Source organism: Phaenicophaeus curvirostris, chromosome 7, assembly GCF_032191515.1.
Source record: "Phaenicophaeus curvirostris isolate KB17595 chromosome 7, BPBGC_Pcur_1.0, whole genome shotgun sequence".
In the NCBI taxonomy this organism is placed as follows: domain Eukaryota; kingdom Metazoa; phylum Chordata; class Aves; order Cuculiformes; family Cuculidae; genus Phaenicophaeus; species Phaenicophaeus curvirostris.
In genome coordinates this window covers 19,396,055-19,414,251 of record NC_091398.1, presented here as the reverse complement: position 1 = coordinate 19,414,251, position 18,197 = coordinate 19,396,055, and the positions used below count along the sequence as shown (strand labels likewise).

General features: G+C 42.9%; 1 protein-coding gene across 2 annotated transcripts in view; it reads right to left on the bottom strand.

The window, feature by feature from the left end:
* The window catches only part of SP3 (Sp3 transcription factor), a 34,696-nt gene extending 17,108 nt beyond the window's left edge, over positions 1-17,588 (bottom strand). The window contains exons 1-5 of one of the 2 annotated variants that reach the window (XM_069861096.1): positions 17,315-17,588; positions 16,841-16,965; positions 16,541-16,654; positions 6,392-6,482; positions 5,120-6,286 (exon numbers count right to left, since the gene is read on the bottom strand). In XM_069861096.1, the coding sequence (XP_069717197.1) occupies positions 5,120-6,286; positions 6,392-6,482; positions 16,541-16,654; positions 16,841-16,965; positions 17,315-17,321 (1,504 nt within the window). In that variant the 5' untranslated portion in view covers positions 17,322-17,588. Of the gene's footprint in view, positions 1-5,119; positions 6,483-16,540; positions 16,655-16,840; positions 16,966-17,314 lie in introns of both variants that reach the window. The other variant, XM_069861094.1, reaches the window with a different exon arrangement.
* Positions 17,589-18,197: the final 609 nt, after the last annotated feature.

Below are 18,197 nucleotides of genomic sequence, written 5' to 3'. Positions count from 1 at the left end.
AAAAATGAAAAAGAAAAGAGAACCTGAAACTTGGTAACACATGCTTTTGTGAACATCCTGAGGATATCTGAGCCTAAGATATCTCAGGCTAACTTCCTTAAACTTGAGAATCTAAGTTGCATCACCAAACACTCAGCATATATAACAGAATATTCACTTAAGAGTAACGTGTACAGAAAAGTATTATCTCACCAACATGGGCTGCAAGAAATTGAATTAATACTGAGCAGTTTTGCAGAAAAGCACATGAAATAGACACAGACCAAGGATGCAACAATTCAACCTTTTCAAGAATTTGAAGGAAAAAAAAATGCAATTGTCTTCTGCAGCAGTAGATACTGCATTAGAAAAAAACAGACTGAAGTTATTCAAACTTTCCTAAACTTGAAGGGAGATAATCTACAATATGCTGTTACAGGCAAGATCGTGAAACACGTACAAGCACGATCGCCTAATTCTTCCATAATTTATTAATTTCCTTTCAAAATAATGAGGAAATAAGGAGTGTAATTTAATCATGCTGAAAGCAAACTCTTTACACAAGATTGGTACATAAATACCTCTAATTGCTGCAATGACTTATATTTGTCATAGTTTCCAATTCAATTTTTCATATCAAAACCAGAACAGTGGGAGAATTGGTTTTAACTACGTGATTTACAATATGCAAACTAAATGCCTCAAATGTAAATGAGATAGCCCAAAACATAAGCTGTCAGATGAAAATATTTTCTTAACATTATTGGTTCTGTTTACTTCATGCATTTCGTAAGAATTTTTTCAATAATCAGGTTAAATTTAATAATAACACCATGCCCTTCTCTCAAAAGCTTGGTATAAAAAAATGCCTTAGAAAGAAAAACTGCAAAACTGAAAGTATAATAAGGTTAAAAACTGGAACTTAAAACGAGAAAAAACCAAAGTTGTGTAATAGTGAAAACAAGCCAAAACTTTTTTTTAAGTTCTAGATGCCATAAATTGATCAACAGGCATGCCTTTAAGCTTCAACAGCAGCAGGCAGATGAGTCTGTAGGTAGCTGTGTATACTCCTGTAAAGAAGGTGGGGAAAAAAAGAGGTAGAAATGAAGACATCAGTTTTGCAGTGGCAATTTGAGTCAACTCTTGAAAGGAATCCCTTTGAGTTTAGTCTAACTGTAGACCAACTTGGAAAACTGTAGAATTTTTTATTTTTAAATAAATGAATTCTCCAGCTGAGTGTATATGGGTTGATAAACAGCAAAGTCCCTTCTCGAGCCAACGCTATTTTCTTTCAGGTCACTAGCTAGTTTCTGCAGATACTACTAGAACAGTGAAAAGAAGTAGCAAAAAAAAAAAAAAAAGGATCCAGCATCTTAAGCAACCGAGATAAGACCTGGTAGAACTGCTTTTTTTCAGGCAATAACCAATCCAAAACTGTGATTCAACACATTAATAAATTAGCTAAGACACCATTACAATTAGATTTGATTTAAGACTGTTAAGTCTCCTCTGTCTGGGCAACAGCTTGGGGGAAGGTGCAGTAACTTAAAAATTCTTTCAAATTGACAAAACTTACAGGATCAGAAACATGAAACCCAAGTTGGCATATTTTAGTACCCTGTATTTTTCCGAAAGGAATGTTACTTTATATTAAACGTTTCAAGAAATCTATAAACACGCTAATAAAAATAAATACCCTTTTTGAGCAGGTAAGTTGCTAAAAAGTAATGTGAACTGTGCACGTAACAGTTTTTTGTTGCACACAATGCAGTATTTTATTACTAACTGCCAACAAAAGGAGTAGAGTAACAGCAAGTTTTCTCCCGTTTAACTTCCTCTCAAGACCAGACAACCAAAGCCAGAACACAAGTGAAGAAGATATCCCTTTGCCAGCGTTTGACATGTAGGTACCGACACTGCTTTTTGCTTTGCAAAGCAATTTTGAAGAAAATTTCAGCTATGACTAAGCAATACTCTTCCCTTCTCCACCACAAGGCACCAGTAAGCACAATGAGGAGTACAAGCTCTGATAAACATTGCAAGATAAAACAAGCTCAGCAGAGACTTTTCAGAACAAATTCAGTGCAATGGAAGTCTCTGTGTATATATGCCTGGTAAAGCAGACATTTTGGGAGAAGCATAGTAACTGAACATTTGTCAAGGAAAACTGTACAATTACTGGAGAAAGTATTAGGTTTGTATTAGGGTTGTGACATTATGTAAAGAAAATGTAGGGCCTAGGTAAAGACATTTTTCCCTCTCACACACTCATGAAAAGTGTAAAGATGTCCACTGCTGCCTACCTGGGAAGTGAGGCTTGGACAAACACCTGTCACACAATGGACTGTAGCTACCAAAATCTAAAATCTAACCCATGGTCTTCACAGCTACACCACTAAAGAGCAATCTATATTTTCTGGACTTCACATAATTCCAACCATCTCTGACCCAAGACTAGGAATATGTTCTTTGTATTTTTGCCTCGGATAGAAAAGTTTTGCTAAATGAAAACAGAAAATAGAGCCTGACTCCATCTGATCTGGAAGGAAGTGCATTATCCAGGGCGGGAGGAGTAAATACACGGAAACCCTTGTTATTTTGTTTCAAAGCTTGTTGGGAGTTTGCAGAAAAAAGCAATCAAGTAGCCTCTCTCTCTTCAGATTTAATTTCTCTCAATCTGCTGTTCCTTCCACATACCTTCCTCTTTCAGTTTAAAACTGTTTTCCCTAATTTACAGATCAGAAAGACAATATATTTTTGACTGCAAAAGAATTTTTATGATTTCACTACCTGCTTCTAATTGCATATTTATTCTTCAGCCTGAAGAAAGGGTGCCTTGCAATACTGTAAGGGATTATAAATAAGAGGAGGAAGAACATCACTGGAAAAGATTAGCTTGGACAACTTCAATACAGACAAAATGTATATGGATGTATATGGAAAAGACACTGAAGGGCAATCAAGATAATTCAGTGTGATCTGTTAGTTAGTTAACAGTGTCGCAATGATCGGTACTTCAGAGAAGTGAGGTTATTGTAACATAAATGAGGGACCAATTACATTCTCCCCGAATTTAGGGGATAGCAGTTTTAATACCTTCCAGTCCATTTACTATTCCTAGACAAGTAGGAAAAATGTCACTATAAATCTCCACCCTGTCCTTTATTTAACCAGGTGTTTATAGCTACTCACTTCAGGCAATACTTTCTACTATTCATCTACTACTTCTGCCTATTTAATGACATTTCACAGATGCCATTTACTCTCTTCTCTTCCCACATGAAATTCCTCACAGGAAAATACAGTTAAGGAATACTCAAAGGAACTCCCTTGTGTTTCACTATGAACCACTGTTAAAACACTCTCGAGGACAAACTAATACACATAGCAGGTTCAACTTCCTTTTCATGTGTCTTCTTTTGGTTCCTCTTTCCTTTTACTTTCTGTCTGTCTTCTCAAGTTTCTGGTATGTTATTCCCCAAGAAATAATGTTAGCTACATGAGCCCATACCAAACACAATTCTCAAGAATAAATAACTTCTCGTCTTCCTCATATTTAGTGTTAGCCACAGGATCCTTTTTCCAAGAGTTAGATTCTGATATCTGAGTTTAGTTGTATTATAAAGCACAATTCCCGGGTTTTGTTACTGATGTCTACATACACTGTCCCTGTAGGTAACAAAGTGTGATGGAGACAAATCAAGACTTTGTGTGGTCACCAGAAAAAGAAAATTTAAGAATCCAGATTACCCAGCAGAATGAATTCTGCAAGTAGCACACTCCTCTGTTTGGTGCTGTTGCCTAGAAGCCAGCAAAGAGCAGGCAATTTGGGTCGGGTAACTTTGCCTTGAGAAGTCCATAACATAGAAGCAAATTCCAAAACAAAGCAACTAGAAAAATATCACAGCTTATTATTTTAAATTCAAATTTTAGATTCCAAAGGGAAAGCAAACTTCCTGACACAGAATATACCAATATCAATAACTACATAAGTATTATAATCAGACGGTATATGAAACAAGCCCAAGGCATTTTTCACTTAACACTGCATTCTTCTCACATGCTTTAACAGGCACACAATACAAAACATGTATGTTTTACTCCAACACATACGCTTCAGTATCTTAATGCACCAGAGCCATGGATCACATGATTATAACAGAACAAAAATTCCAAGCTAATTTGCGGAACAGTTCTCTCCCAAATTACCTCAGCTGTTCACTCTGTCCCTCATAACTAGCCTGGATACAACTCAGCAATGATGAGACTAAACAGCTTCCGGCATACCAAAATGTCTTGAAACTCAGTCATCTCTCTTTCTTTCTTTTAGGTAACTATGTCCTGAAATTTGGAATGCACAGTATTAAAATTACCAAGTTAATTACATTAAATCATTAAAAAATACCCATTTTAAGGAAATTGCCTTTCTTCCCTGCTCACAGAGTTAAAACATACTGAAATTTATCATTAACAATTGCACATTCTGAAACACAATGCAAATAATTAATACTGGATATTCACATACATTCGTAAGCACAGGCTCCGTTTTGATATTACATGCTTGTTTCACTTCTGCTTATGCGAGTTTTGCACATCATAGTTAAACTGATATTAAATCAGTAGGAAAGTCATATAACAAAAAAGTGGACCAATAGGAGTACTTCAAGTATGTCTGAAAATTTTCAGGTGAAAAAAAACCTCTATGAACAGAAATATCTGAATTTTCTGTGAAAACTTCATCTATGCAGGACTGGGAAGAACGGGGTACACTAACGGCACTGCTGTCTCAGAAAAGCTGTAGTTGGTAGCTAAATTTCCCTTTCCGCTACTTAGTATGCAGATCTTTTGCGCGGTACAACTCAATAAGCATCAATAACCACTGTATTAAAAGTGCTGTTAATATGACCAGTTGGGAGTTACAGGAGCTTATACTAAAAGAAGCAAGGTGGGACTAGAGTTCTGCCATTACAGCGGTTTCTAATGTAATAGCAGTTTCAAATAAAATCTATCATCACTATGTTTAATCCCCTGTATTTTCTAGGTTTCCACAGCAAGACAATAATGTTACGATTAACACCATTCAAACCAACCACATGCAATAACAGAAAACAATTTTCTGCAAAGAGAGTAAAATAAATACCTGCAGGGCTGCCAGCATTTTCTCCTTGATGCAGCTGAATACCAGCAGAATCTATAGAGTTTACTGTAACTGTCTGTAGATTTGGCAATTGAGCAGTGCTTAGACTAACTGGAGTTGACGTCAACGCTCCACCTGCTGCAACTTGACCAAGAGTGAGAGTCTGCACAGGGGTTAGAGTTATTTGTTGACCAGGTGCATTCTGAATTTGCAAGTTCTGCAAGTTCTGAACTCCTTGCACTTGAAATGTCTGCCAGGTTATCTGCCCAGAAGGGGTCACTGTTTGTGCCTGAATTAAAAAAGTTCCAGGATTCAGCTGCAGCTGAAGATTTTGAAGAGCCTGTTGAGATATGCTTTGACTTGCTTGCACACCATGGATTGTCTGCTGCGCAATACCTTGTACAATCTGGGCTTGACTGGTTGGCTGCTGAGACTCTTGAAGCTGTATGTGTTGTACAATTGGCTGTGCTGTGGAGACCTGAATATTCTGAGCCTGCGTGTCATCAGAGACTGATGTCTGGATGTAATTTCCCTGAAGATCAGAACTGTGAACTTGACCACTAGTTGTGGTCAAGTCATTTGCATTTTGTTCCAATATACTTGAACTGTCTATGGTAACGGGCAATTGTGATGAAGATGATGTTGGCACAAATAAGTCATTATCAGTGGCAGTTTCTGTAATTTCAGGAGAAACTTGCTCACCGGTCCTTTCAGAAGTATCTGAACTATCCATGGCCTGTCCAGTATTTATTAAGTGCCCATCTGCATTAATGCCTGCTGTCATGGTTTGGGAACCACTGCCAAGTCCCAGAGAATCTAGATCAACGCTGTTGATGGGTACAAAAGTAATATTTCCTGGCAGTCCAAGAGGGACGTTAGCAACTACTTGTGCTTGGCCAGGAAAAGACGAACCACCGATTGCAACTCCCTGAACCTGGACTTGACCAGGCTGTGATAAGATATTCTGAATATTAGCGGAAGATGTTCCAGAGGCAATGATGGTTTGATTGGAGCCAGGAATGATCTGAATTTGACCAGTTTCTTGATTTATACTGCTGTTATCAGAAGAGGCTGCAAAGCCAAGTTGAACCTGCTGACCATCCGCTGTCTGGATCTGGGGTATTACTTGGTATTGTACGTTAGACACTGTACCATTCGACGAATCTGATCCTGGTGCAACAGAAAAGATTTGTTGATTTTGCAAACTCTGAATAGGAAGGACATACTGCCCACTTGAAGTTACTGTGGCAGCACCTGGAATCTGTACTATATTACCAGCTTCATCCTTTATAGTGGTAGGAGATGCAGACAAGACCTCCCATCTATTTGGGGTTCCTGTTAATTGCACAGAAGCCAAATCCCCTGTCTGAATAAAAAGAAAAAAGAAAAGACAAAATTAAAACAAGAGACATACAGATTATATGCTAGAACAGTCATGCAATTCAACACTAGAGATATGCTACTGGAAAACATGCAGTGCAGCCCATATAAACAACAGTAACTGGATTAGAACTACAAAATACAGATGCTGTAAGCGAGCTAATGCCTAAGTAAGGGTAACCAGCCCGGTTCGTGAGCTGCATGTGGCTCATGAGCAGGTCAAATGCAGCTCCTGCGCCACGGCCACGTCAGGTGACCAGCAGCAGGGCTACTCTGGTGTGGAGGCTGCTGGGTAATCCAAATGCCTGGCTACGGGAAGAAGAGAGCTGGCAGGGGCTGCTGGAGCTGTCAACACCAGGTTAGGCTGGGACTCAGCCATGCTCTTCATCTAGCCCAGCATCTAATGCACAAAAATGGAGGAATCGCCGTGAAACCAGTGTCACCTCTATCTCCTGAAGCTCCACTCTTTTTGACTCTGTGTTATATGATATCGATGCGCATGCTAGGACTCTCAAGAGTAGGGAGAATGTAAAAAGGTGACATAGTCACATGGTTGGAAAGACTGAATAGCCTCAGTTTGAGTTATGCGTAATATGAAGTCCTAGTACTTATAAGCTTATATGAGTTACTCTTTCACTAGGGAAGAAAGCCTCTAAACGTAGGACTTGCACAGTGAAATCATAGTTGTATTAGTCCCATTTATCTGTTTGGCGTGAGGGAAGAAATTAAAAATACCTATCTTCATTAAACTAAAACAATAAAAAAGGTCAGTGTTTCAGAACAGACCCCTGGAAGGTTAAACATCAAAGAACCTAAGGACTGATGTAGTATGGTTTTGTTTCTTATTCAGTAAAGAAAAGGTAAATTGCACTTACCTTTCTTTACCAAAGCAAGCTTTTCAGAACAGAGTATTAAGAATTAGATTTAACATCCTGCAATCCTTAGCACAGATTTGCGTAGTCAAGTGACTTGGTATTAGAAAGAAACATCAATCTAAAAATTATGTAGTTAAGTTTCCCCTTATCTGTTTCACGGCACTACAGTAAACCGATGGAATAACTTTGTATTTATTAACAGTTAATTTGTCTTACAACTCATTCAGCTCTGTGAAACAATTTTTGTCTCTTTAACAGAGTCCCCAAGACATAGAACGAAAATCTCTAGTTTATCCTGCTGTACTGATCCTGTGACCACTCCTGGTAGGGAAGCTATCAGAGCACATTGCAGCTTCCTTCTGATGCTACACTCTGACTTCCTTTAGAATAAAACCTGGATACGCAAAATACAGCACACAGATTATTCTTCTCTAACATGGTATTGAGACTTAGCCAGCCTGAATGAACCCTGTGGCATACATCCGAGTGAATTTAGTCCATATTGTAGGCTGGGACTTTGCCAATTTCCCTTTCTTATCTTACTCCGAGCTCCAATGCTAAAATGTTTACAAGTACAAGAAAATTTCTTTATTTAAGTCTGAATACTTTTTTTAAAAAGTTACTGTGCTTTATTTCCAGAATGGAAACACACATGTTGGTTCTAAATTCCTCTCAAGAGCTTTACCAATAATAATCGTGAATAAGAAAACCAAAATGCTAGCCTTCGGAAGAAAGGGAGGAATCTGTCAGGTAGTTTATTAGCAAATAGATACAGCATCACCAGAACAAAACTAATTTTATGGCCTTAATGCTTCAAAGACCAGAAAGAGAAAAAACAATAATAGTAATTCCACTGTATTGTTTTATTACTTTCCTATACTGATTAGCCCATCATTTAAAGAACATTATTTAAATCCTTTTGTCCTTCAAGTTCAAAATTTATGAGATTAGAAGAAATTATACAATTATTCCATGTCACACCATCTTATCTAGAAAAAGGCAGAAATACCTTTTTCCTCTGCTACCACATCAGCTTTATCCTCTCATGGTTAAGCACTGTTTGTATACAGGTACTAGTTGTTGAAATGCTGCTTAAAAAGTTCATAACTACTCAATTCACTAGTATATAAATATTTGTTAACTGAAAGTTTAATAAAGTATCAAAAGACCCATTAAAGTCATAGGTAAACATTGGTCAGAAAATACCAAAAGCAAATATGTGATTATGTTTAATTTGTTGTTATAAAATAAAGGTATAAAATAATGTGCTGGTAGTATCTGTTAGAATAAGAGTGAAAGAAAAAACAATGGGAACCATTACAAGTCTGATATAATTTCTCCCTGATTTAAGATCATGTAAAAGCAATGCTGAATGTTTCAGCAGTAACTGGACTGACCTAATAAGCAATTGTACACCTATGTCTACTCACACGCAATACATTTGAGTGTTCTCCACAGAAATAGCTCAAAGGGAACCTACATTATGCTTCTCCTCTTCAAACGTATGTTGATTTCCACATCACCATTTGCCCTTGTCATCTTGGTCATACATCTCTCCTCACCTTTTCATGATTTAGCCAAATCTTCCCTCAAATTCTGCTCTGTAAGGGTTTTAGCTCTACAGAGCCACTCAATCAGTAGATGCACTTGTCAGTCCATGGAGAAGTTCAGGGCAGCCATGCACATGAATATTAAGCTACTGCTACACACAGTGCGTGAAGCGCCTGTTATTCACATGCTGCTCTTGGAGCTGGCTATATCATACACTACCAGACGAATCATGAGGAGGGAGGGGCAAAGAGTGCTAGGTTTTCAAGAAGCCATCTGGCAGCTATCAAAATTATAAGTATAAAGCATGAAAAAACACTGTATGGTAAAGAGTATTTGAAGACGACCTCTAACCTCAACTGGTCATCAGCCCATCAGAACAAGCTGGACTGTTATACCATTTACCAAAATCTGCTGAGCTAACAGACACTTCTTGGACTCCTTTTCCTACTAAAAATAAAAAAAGTAATTGCCTTTCACTGCATCCTCGAGCAATTAAGTTGTGGTGGTGTAGTTCCTCAAAGTTCTACCACTAATGTACGATCAGCAACATCTACAGCCCACTCACTAACTTACACAGAGCAGTCCCAAGATGCAAGAGCTTGCTGTCTCTCAGCCACCCGTGAAAAGTACTTAGAGGCTGGAGATAGCGCAGCAGTTCTTTTCCTTATCAACTGATACTCAGACAGCAGTTGTTTGGAAACTGCGCCTTTAAGACACGGCTGGATGGTTACAATCCAAAGGCTGCGTGTCAAGAGCAAGGGACAAAGATCTGAGGAAAGTTCAGCATTACCAATGCTTGTCCAAGGAGGAGAGAACAGGAAGCAACAGGGAATTCACTGGGAGCAGTTATCAGGAAACAGGAGAAACCTACAGCAACAGAGCAAAGACTGTAGCTGGCATGGGAAGAATTAAAATCAAATGAGAAGTCCACCTGAAGAGGGGTCAAGTACCACCAAAGAGTGGAAACAACAGCCAATGTTCAGCTTGTCTTTTGATCCTTTAACAAACCTTGCATCATTTCCAGCGGGTAAAATAAAGAGATTTCTCTGAGCCAAAGTTCTCATCCCTGGACAATAAGGGGTCATGATAAATAAAAATCTAGCGTCTTGTTCCATTTATTTAGAGAAAATTAAAACATGTCAAAAAGTCAAACATGGAAGGAGACAAGAAAAACCCTTACAGAAGATAAAATACCTTTAAAAAGTGATCTAAACCACGTTGAGGGATAGGATTTGCATTGAAAACATCCTTCACCAAAGTAGTATTGGAAAAGGCAGAAACATCCCTGTAAGAATTGGCATATGTTGTAGGTACCTGCATTTCAACACATCAAATGTGATCAACTGGCCACGTGTCACAGCCTTCAGTATTTTATTGTGAAGAACTACCAAACACTTGTCTGTGCTGGCCTATTGCACACTGCTTTTTGGTGCACTTTACAGGAAGTCAATTTTGTCCCTTTAGTCCTGGAGCAAAAGCATCATCAAAACAAGCAGACGTGGACAGATAATGAGTCACAAGCTCCTAAACATGTAAAAATCACATACCTATGAACAAGATTGACCACTGCCTCATCCAAATTGTTGTTTTGTAAAAGAGTTAAGTCTCTAATGCATGAGTTTAATGCCATGTATTTACCAAGCTACAGTAAACTATCTGTGCATTCTTACGTCATTACAAATACAAGATAAAATGCACTTGCTTCAACTCACTCATTAAGCTATGAGCTAATACATTCTATCTTGAACTTGCCATAGGTTAAAAACATGCTCAACGTCAGTCACTGTGGTTCACTTAACACAAAGCAGCTTGTTAGAGCAAATTAATTCTCTTGTATATTTCAGATGTCTGCCAATGAAGCCACACAATGCAGAGAAATACATTTGGCCAAATCAAAAATTTAGAGAATGAAAGAATGTTTCAGGGAAAAAGTTATTACCTTGGGCTGCTTAAAATTTTATTTTAGAAGAGAATTCCAATCTACTGAAACATATTTAACATTTAATTGTGTCTCATTTAAAGACATCTACATCTTTTTGCACAAGATGGACAACTAGACCCAAAACTTTAATAGCTTGTTTTCAATCAGCAGAAGTTCAGAACCTGTGTAAATTAAGCCAGTCTAATGTCCCTGGCATTTGTAGAAACAAGAAAACTGCAGTATTAATGAATAAGACATGACAACAAGGAGGCATTTTTAATCAGACTGTATGTAACTTCATATGTTTATTAATTATTAAACTATATATGTGTATTAATCTCTATAACTGCATGCCAAACTAGAATTTTGTGTGAAATGGTTCGTTTTCCTTGTGCCTTCAAGTCAGGTACTGAAGGCTCTACCATATCATCAAGAATGTCAACAAAGAGGACTAGGGCCACAACCTGATCTTTGGGAAGGCAATGGAGCAGATAACCTTGAAAATAACCTTGGGGGGAAAAATATAAAATAACCTTCAAATAACCGGGGGGGGGGGGAGGGTGATGGGAATTGGTCAGTCTACATTTAGGAAGGACAACAATGCATAATTACCTAACAAGACAACCTTCTGTGATGAGACGTCTGGCTTGCTAGATGGGGTTAGGCAGGGGATATCGTTTATCACTACTTCAGTAACACTTTTGACCCTGTCCTCCGTAACACAAGAAAAAATGTTTGGGTTTGTTTTTTTTAACCATAAGGGTGACCAAACACTGGAACAGGCTGCCCAGAGAGGCTGTGCAGTCTCCATCCTTGGAGATACTCAAAACCAACTGGACACAGTCCTGAGGATCTGCTTGTTGAACCTGTTTTGAGCCAGGGCATTGAGGAGATTGCCTCAATTGTTCTGTAAAACCTCATACTTCTTACTGATGTTTAAATATCAGAGAGAACTTTTTGTTTGATGCCGTCTTTAAATATGGAAATGTTTTAAAGCATGTGTTTTCTTACTTTCTCTAAAACTGTAAAGAGAAATAAAACAAATTATTTTAAGAACTCCCTTAAACCACCTGTTAAAGAACTTCTACCCTTGGTTCTGATCCAGCACTAGGAAGACATAATTGGAATGTGAAAATCAAAGAACATTTTAAAAGATGAGCTTCTTGACAGCGGCAGAGCCAACACACTGTTAGACACTACATCTGAGCTGAATATTCTTTCACAGAAGTATAAAACAGAGACAAATGAGACAACTGCTGGCAGGTTTTTCTATGGTGGATGAACACTTCCTGGTGCCTCTGTTCATATCCAGAAACTTAGCATCAGGAAGCTGTATCATCATACATAAGGGAGAAAATGGATGCCAGAACAACTTCGTCCATCATCCAGGCCAGAGAGCAGAGAAGCATGGATAACTATGATACATAGCATTCATCCATATTTTTGCATAGGGGAAAACATTAAATTTAAAATGCCTTCATATTTCTCTATCCAGCAGCACTATTACTATTTCCACCTAAGCTGAAGTTAAAACTATTTGTATCTCAAATGGTTAAAGTCATGAGGCATGAACAAACTGGAATTCTAGATTTTCATTAAGCTCTGTCAAGCACAGATACTCAATTCTAATACTCAAGACATGCCAAAGCAGTCTTGTAACACTCCTTTATTTGTAAATAATACAAATAAATGCTTTGTCTACAGCACAGAAACAATTCTCATCTTTCCCACTTTGCTAATTACTAACCTCTCCAAATGTTTTTGACATATTGTTGGTAAGTAGCATACACAAACAAATCACTCCCCTCTTTTTTTTTTTTTCCTTTTGTCTCAAGACTCAGTGCAGCCTGCAGTGCACAACACAACTACACAAAACAGTCAGGGCAGTCAACTCTAACAGTTCCCCTTCTTTGGTGGCTGTTGCAGCCAACAGCTTTCCCAGCTAGCCTGCCACTTTTCTCAACTTACCTGCCTCCCAGTCCTCCCACCCCACACTCCCATCAGTCTTGCGGTATATCCTCACCTGTCCCAGCCATGCCCAGCACAAGCGTAAGACTGGCCCTTGGAAGCACAATAGTTCAAGAGTGTCCTTAGCTTTGCATTGCAAAGGACACAAACAAGTAGTTACCATCTCAACCTTGTATCTTCTTAAACAATCATATTACCATGTAACAGCCATACAAATGATCACCAAAATGTTGTTGGATCTGAATTCTAGAACCTCCTTCCTCTTGTTTTCTCCCCTAGGCACAGCTCTGCCACCTTCTGCTTTGCTTCTACTTTTCACCTACTGCCAAAATCTTTGTGGATGCTTTAACTGGAATGAAACTATAATATTTATATCTAAATTTCAAAGAATCCTAAATACGGAAGTTTAAAGCATAATTATTAGCCAACAACAGTGAAAAACCAAGACCCGGACTAAAACTTCTCAGACTTTTAAGTTCCCAAGAGAGATAAGACATCCGGAGAGGTCAAAACATATGAGCTGTCATTCTAGGTCAGGCAGTAATGCATACCATCCCAGTGAGGCTTTCACACATCCCAGCAGGCAGCAATATTCAAGGGGAAGTGTCCATGCCAAGCACCTGAACCAACAATGGATGCAGCAGTATGGCAACCAAGGAAAAGATTGTCTGGTAAGCAAGGCACAAACTTAAGGCCATATACACTAACATCAAACACCAGCAATGGTGTCAGATGAGCACAAGTAGAATAAATCATGGTGTCAAAGCCTAACATGAAGGACTGCCATCTCTATCAATGCACAAAGATGACATCAGCAGTAATGTCTGCTAGTATTTCATCAACCAAAAGTAAATATAGCTCTAACCAGAACCCTGATCCAAGCTGAAAAGCTTGTGGACTAGAGACAGCCTGCCCACTGCACTGACAGGATGGAAGACGAGAGGGTTGAGCTTAGTTCTGTCAACAATTTTCTTCACTTGCTTTCCATACTAAGCAGTTGCCACATTCACTAGTCTTTTTACTTCCACCCTAATCCTTTTCAGTGGCATCAAAGTGGCATCCATTCAAACAGCAGGCTTGGATTCAGATACTAGCATAAAATCATAGAATAATTTCAGCTGGAAAGGACCTCTGAAGGTCATCTGGTCCAACCCTTAGGCTCAAAGCAGGGCTAACTAGATCACACCAAACAGAATCACATTTGCTCTAGCTCTTCCACAAATTCCAGACATGCAATATTCCCTGCATTCCTATGGGAGTTTAGTTGTTGCTGTTGCTTTAAAATCATATTCCTGGTCTCTTGGGGAGCAGCTGCAGCATACCATTTCAGCCAGGAGAGCCGTGTGCAATAACTGGCTAGCCTAGCATACTGGCTATAGCCCTGCCAGCTCCTAGCAAGTGAACGTCAATAAAGCATTAACAAAATAACCCCCAAAAAACACATGACCACTATTCTCATACACGCAAGCTCTTCAAACACTTCTACAAGTAATGTACAGTTTATATCTACTGTCCATTTATGTTGCTGGAGAGTTCTACCAGACGTTCAGCAGCCAGACCTGCAGTTTGGTTATAGAAAATATTGGGAAAGGGCTGCCTCTCCACCATTGCCATTAGGCACCACCACTCATACACAGGTACTAAACCTATTCCTTACATTTCTGGAAAAGGGATAGGCATCACAAACCCCAAGAAGTTAATATGCCTGTGTGGATGCGTACAGATTTTAGTTTGCATATGAGTTATGAGGTACCTATGATTTAACCCATTTTAGCTCCTTCGTCTACCCCCCCAATAAGATACACTCAAGGGATCAGAAAAATCACCTTTATTGCACTAAATCCCTTCTGGCCTTCTGTTTTTCACAAAGAATGTATTTCAGGGACTTCAGAACCTCCCCTCCCTTTTTCAAGGTCATTTTAATTAACTCCAGTGTCTACTTCAGCTACTATAGGTATCTCCTCCACTTTACACTCGGGTTCCCCTCAAAATATTCTCAATCGTTCAAACGCTATGTTGTAGGAGTGCAAAAATTACCGCAACAGATATGTAGGAGGAGCTTATCTGAAAAGTAGCGAGTTTATACTCATATTTAGTTTTAACTGAGATTTTTGCTTCTCTTGAATAGTTTCTGTATAGCCCTGAAAAGCTCCTTATACCTAACCACAACAACAGATTAACTTAATAAGAATAAAGTACTATTTCAAAACCACTTGCCCCATTTTGAACTATCAGGAACCATTTGTTCTGTACTAGCATTCTAGTACCCCATCACACTCAGCACTGCTCATGCCAAGCAATCAATCCATCCTCAAGACGCACAATTCCAACTTTGAAATGAGAACAACCTTAGGATGGACATATGAAAGCAAGCTATCATTTAAGCATCGTTCATTTTTCAATGTGTATGTTTATGCAAGACACAGATCCAACGTTCCGCTGTATGCAGCTGGTATTATGAAACAAATTTTAAAGGTATCAGGCACTTTGCAATGCCTAGAAGGAGTTTAATTTTTTTAAGGTAAACTGCTCTAGAAAATAAGCAGGTTTGGCAGAAAGAACGCCTGAAAGGGGTTCAGAATCTTACTACATTTTCAAACTCTGTCATTAGTCTAAAACCTGCTGCATGGTCTCAGACAACTATTTTTCTGCAGCTTCCTTTTATGTAAAGTAAGCTGAAATGTATAGATTAAAGGTATTCTAAAAGGTATTCTAAATACTCAAGTATTTAGTAAACTTAACACTATCATTACAACTTGGACGTTTGTTAGAAGCTTGGCAAAACCACTTCATCCACCAGTGCAGTTCACGTATTTTTTTTACCTATTTGCAGAACCCTAAAAGCATAAAAGGTTGTTCTTGTTGCTTTAAAAGCAAAACAAAAAAAAATTATGGTCGTAATATACCAATATTTTTAGGTATCGGTTATACAAAAACGCACCATCTCTTTTAACTTTATGAGAATAGTCAACAAGACAGTTCAGCTAGGTAATTAAGAACATAGGGGCTTCCATTAGCCTTTTGTTATGGAGACAGTTAAAGTAGCTTCGACAAGAATACATTTCTGGTCTGCGAGATCCATCTCATCACACAAGACCCCAAGGTCATCGAGGCTCCTTTCAGAGCTGACAGAGCACGAGAAGCAGGGGCAGAAATTCAGCTGGCAAGGCGAGGGGCTGCGCGCAGCAGGCGCGGCGCCCACACAGGAAGCGGCCTTCCCCCGCCGCACTCGCTTCTCAACAGCCATTTTACTTCCACCGACGTCCTTCCCCGCCGCCAGCCTTCATTTTGTGTGGCTGCCGGGCCGCGCGGCTCCGGGCTGGCGGCCGAGGGGAGGCTGCCGGGGCGCGCTCAGGTGGAGAGGAGACGCCTCCCAGCCTCTCCGGGTGCCGAGAGCCGCTCCGGTGCCGGGGCCGAAGGAGGGAATCGTTGGTTTTTTGGTGGTTTTTTTTTCCCGCCTCCCCCCGGTTTTGAAAGTAAACGAGGACGGCGCTCGCCATGGCGCGGGGGGGGGGCTCTCCGCTCCCTCCTCCTCCCGGGAACCCGGCTCCTCCTGGAGAGGCAGGGGAGCCCGGGGACCCCTCTCCTGGCAGGTCGGCCCCGCAATCGTCCCTCCCCCCGGGCGGGCAGTGCCGTGTGTCCCGTCCCTCCCCCCGGGCGGGCGGGCTGGCTGGCTGTGCCGTCTCTCCCCCCGGCAGGCCGTGCGAGAGCGGCGGGGCGGGCACTCACCGCTCCGGCAGAGTGAGAGGCGGCGGCGGCGGCGGCCTCATCCTCCTCCGGCGACGGCGGCCCGATCTTGCTGCAGGTGGCCGCCAGCAGAGCGAGCGGTGACGGCTGAGCGTCCTACCCACAATGGGCGGGTTCAGGGAGAGAAAGTGGGTGGCGGTTAGCGCGGGACAGCGGCCGGGCTCCTCGCAGACGCGCGCACAGGAAGCGGCGGCGGCGGCACCGGCTCCCGCGCCCGCTCACAACGTGTCACCGGGGAGGGGGGGGGCGGGGAGGGGGGGGCCCGGCCGGGCCTGCGCTCACCTGCGGGGCGGCCGCCGCGGCGGAGGCCGTGGCGGCGCCGTTGCCGTGCTGGAGATACTCGCCGTGGCTGCTGCTGTCCACGTCCAAGGCAGCCATTTCCTCTTGTTTCACGGGCTTCTCGGGAGCTGCGGGCACGGCGGGGAGGGGGAGGGGAGAGTCACTGACGGGAGCGATCGCCCCCCCCTCCCTCTCCCGCCCGCCCTCCCTCTCCCTCCCCCATCCCTCCCCCCCCCCCCCCTAACCCCGGCGCTCCCCCCGCCCTCCCGCACGGAGCCCTCCTCCTCCTCCTCCTCCTCCTCCCCGTGCTGCTGCCCCTGCCCCTCTTCTCCCTCCTCCCCCTGCTCCTCCTGCTGCTGCTCTCAGTGCCGCTCTCGCCTCGCTCGCACACGGACGCTCGGGGGCCGGAGCGGGGACGCGCAGGGCCGGAGCAGGAGCAGGGAGCCCCGCGGGGCGGCTCGGTCGGTGCGTACGTACCGGTCATGGTGCGGGTGCGAGCGGGAGGCAGGCAGGCAGGCGGGCGGGCGGGCTCGCACGCAGGCCCCGCTGGCGGGGGCTAGGCGGCCGCCGCCGGGGACATGCTTATTGTGCTCACGGGCTGAAGCGGCGGCGGCGGCCCGAGCCTACTCCGGTTTTTTTTTTCCTATTTTGATTGACGGTGCGGGAAAGCCGAAAGGTGGGGCTTGCAGCGGGAGAAGGGGGCCCGGCCGACACCGCCGCCCGCCCGCCCGCTTGCCAGCCCGGAACTCCCGCCCCCGCCCGGCGCGCGCGCGCCCATTGGCTGCGCCCCGCGCCCGCCGCCGCGCGCATTGGCCGCCCGGGCCGCCAGTCACGCGCCGGGGGCGGCTGGGGGGGTCGGGGGGGAAGCGGCCCCGCGCCGAGGCGCCTTCCTGTTTGCCAGCGCTTGGGCGAGGAACAATGTGCGCGACCCGCCGGGAGCCCCGCGCCGGGCCGGGAGCCTGCGCCGCGGGGAGGCGGCTCTGCCGCCGCGCTAACCCCGCCGGGCCGCCGCGCCTCCCGCCCGCGCTGTACCAGCCGCCGCAGCTGCTGCTTCCCCCACCCCCCCCCCGCCCCATTCCTCGGGAGGCGCCGGGCTGGAGCCGCGCTCGTTCGAAACCTCCGCGCCGCGCTTTGTCCCCGCCGGTGCTAAAATGGCGCGGCGTCCCCGGGGGAGCCGCGCGGGGCGACCTCGGAGGCTTCCTCGCCTCCGCTGTGAAATAAAAACCCGGCCAGGATAAGGCCGCAAATCAGATTTTAACGCGACGCGTCCTCACGGGAGCGTCGGCGGCCGCGACGTGCGGGGCCTTAGAGCGCACCGAGTATTCACGGCGGCAGGTTTTATTTTAGTGACATTAAGGGG